General features: G+C 41.7%; 1 protein-coding gene across 1 annotated transcript; it reads left to right on the forward strand.

Annotated features, from left to right (window-relative positions):
* The first annotated feature begins 304 nt into the window (after window positions 1–304).
* LOC127080343 (uncharacterized) lies at window positions 305–1255 on the forward strand. The gene has a single exon (XM_051020672.1). The coding sequence runs from the start codon at window positions 305–307 to the stop codon at window positions 1253–1255; it is 951 nt and encodes a 316-aa protein (XP_050876629.1).
* Window positions 1256–3144: the final 1889 nt, after the last annotated feature.

A 3144-nucleotide genomic window follows, 5' to 3' on the forward strand; every position in this document is an offset into this window, starting at 1 on the left:
GATAAGTATTTTCCTAGTTCTTTGACGACTCAGAAAGAGTTTGAGTTTCAACAGCTTAGACATGGTACTATAACAGTAGCTGCGTATGCTAAGAAGTTCGAAGATATGACTGCTTATTCTAGATAATCCGCGTACGCACCGGATGAGATATGGAAGATTGATCAGTTTCTGTTTGGTCTAAGGGGTGAAATTTCTCATAGTGTTTCTCAAAGGGAATTCACTACTTATGCTGAATTGTTAAGGCCATGTTATGTGGCTGAGAACAGTTTGAAGAAAGTTCAAGAAGAAAGGGATCAATATAGGAATGGACAGAGAGACCAAGGGAGGCCAGGTAGCCAGTTTAGGCCTAGATCTCAGGCTTTCAAAGGAAAAAAGGTGCAACATGCCTAACCATCCACCTCAATGTCAAGTGTGGAAGAAGTCTCATTTTGGAAGATGTGATGGAAGTGGAGTTAGGTGTTTTACTTATCAGAGGGAGGGACACATGTCTAGGGAATGTCCTCAGAATAAGAATCATATGCAGAGGAGGAGCACCGGTCGAGTTTACACTTTGGATGCAAGGAAGGCTAAGAGCAACAATGCCTTAATTGTTGGTACGTGTCTCGTCAATAATCATCCTTGTTTCGTATTGTTTGATTGTGGGGCGACACACTCTTTTGTATCAATTCAATGCATGAAGCGTCTTGGCTTGCAATCAATTCCCTTGTCTCCTCATATGGTGGTTACTACCGCTATGGATGATGTGGTTGAGACACCGTTGATTTGTGAAAATTGTTTACTCTCGGTGAATGGTAGAATTTTCCAGATTGATCTTATTTGTTTACCACTTAAGAAGGTTGACGTGGTTCTGGGGATGGATTGGCTTTCCGCCAATTCGGTGTTTATTGGATGTGAAGAGAAGTTGAATATCATTCCATCTAGTGAAACTACTCCAAAGGATGTATTAACTACTATCTTGGAAGGTACGTTTGGTATGGTTAATTTCTTATTTGATAAGGAAAAGTCAGTTCTCTTGGTACTTACCAAGGAATCTAGCAATAATCTAAGTGTTATGCAAATTCCTATCGTTTGTGAATTTCCGGAAGTTTTCCCTGAGGATGTCACCTCTCTTCCTCCTAAAAGGGAAGTGGAATTCTCTATTGATCTGATACCTGAGACGACTCCAATCTTCATTTCTCCGTATCGCATGGCGCCACTAGAGTTGAGAGAGTTGAAGAATCAATTGGAAGAGTTGTTAATCAAGCATTTCATCTGACCTAGTGTCTCACCGTGGGGAGCTCCAGTATTATTAGTAAAGAAGAAGGATGGTAGTATGAGGTTATGTATTGATTATCGCCAGTTGTATATAGTTACCATTAAGAACAAGTATCCTCTGCCTAGGATAGACGATTTGTTAGATCAGTTGAAAGGAGCCTGTGTGTTCTCGAAGATTGATTTGTGATCGGGCTATCATCAAATAAGAGTTAATAGTTCGGATATATTGAAGACCTCATTTAGAACCCGATATGGCCATTATGAGTTTCTTGTAATGCCTTTTGGTGTGACGAATGCTCCTGTAGTTTTCATGGACTATATGAATAAGATGTTTCAACCATACTTGGACCAGTTTGTGGTGATCTTTATTGATGACATTCTTATTTATTCTCGTACTCCCCAAGAGCACGGAGAACACTTAAGGATTGTACTGTCAGTACTGCAAGAGAATCAACTTTTTGCCAAGTTAAGTAAGTGTAAGACCCTAATTTTGACCCTAAGATCCCTCATGGCATCATGTTATTACACAAGTGCATTGCCTCAAGGATCATAGCATGTTTGGCTCCTTAACCCTAGGGTGGTGTCGCAACCTGAAAAATACAGTGCGCGAAAAAACAACCGGCGAAAGAAAATGACAGAAGAGTCGCCACCGTGCGTTATTCATCCCAAAGGAGGGAAAGGAAACGCTCGAAGTAAACCTGAAAAAGGAAAGGACAAGATGGGGTCTCGCAACCAAATCTTGGGTTCGGGAGTCGGTTATGCGAAGGGAAGGTATTAGCACCCCTACGCATCCGTAGTACTCTACGGGATCCACTTGTGTAATTTTCGTCTAAAGGGTGTGAGTTTATCTTGTGCTGTTTACAAAAAAAAAAGGGTTAAATGAAAATGACTCGCGCGGATGTCGCATCCACTGCATACGTATCTCATCTGAATATGAGAATCAGAGTCTTCGTAGCTCGGCTACCTATGGGTTGGGGGGATGTGTGCTCGCTAAGACATCGCGTCTTATGCCTACGTATCTCATCTGGCCTAAGAATCAGAGCAAAACGTAGTTCGGCTAACTATGGGGTTATGGATTAGGTTTTGGACGAACGACGTCACTACGCAATCTACCGGATGCTCGACCTTTGGAGACTTACTCGCCTGTAGTAGAAGGAGTTAACGTGTTGCTTTGGGTTTTAGGGTTTGTGATGCTCAAGGGCAAAAAGGCAGTCCTTGATGAAGGAACCGCGCTACCTGCAGGGATACAAACACATACAAAACAAACATGTATAAAGTAAATGTGCCAACAAGGGGCTCAGAAGTAAATAAACAAAAGAAAACAAATGCCTCCTATCGAGGTCTTCCAGCTAAGAAAGCGATAAAATGCGGAAAAGAGGTAAAAGTACCACACGGATGAAGATCTGAAGTAACAACAATTAAAGGAGTAAGAAACCCATGGACCTCCCAAGCTAATGCCATCAAAGAAAAGTGAGTCAGTACAGGTAATCGGGATGAACCTCCAGGGGGTATCTCACAAATAAAGTGGGAAAACCACGCAAACCATCTCTGCAAGAGTCTGTGAGCCCTCACAAAAACTCAACAAAAGGGTTAGTGAAACACGATAAGCATTTTTTTCATGAATAACAGTATGGTTTCAGAAACCTCAAACCCTGTGGCATACATTTCAGAAACCATGTGATTAAACATTCAAGGCATAGGTTTCACCCATTCATGCATAATTAAACCCGTGGGCAAAAACATAATGAAATTCATCCATCATACCTCATACATTCAGATGATCCAAATTAAGAGCATAAAATCATGGGAATGAGGCAAACCTGATGGGAGAGACCGGTTGAAATCAAATGGCACGGCTGGGTTTGCAAGGCAATGAAAGTGTGTGAGTCA

The sequence above is a fragment of the Lathyrus oleraceus genome, chromosome 5 (genome assembly GCF_024323335.1).
Source record: "Lathyrus oleraceus cultivar Zhongwan6 chromosome 5, CAAS_Psat_ZW6_1.0, whole genome shotgun sequence".
NCBI lineage: Eukaryota > Viridiplantae > Streptophyta > Magnoliopsida > Fabales > Fabaceae > Lathyrus > Lathyrus oleraceus.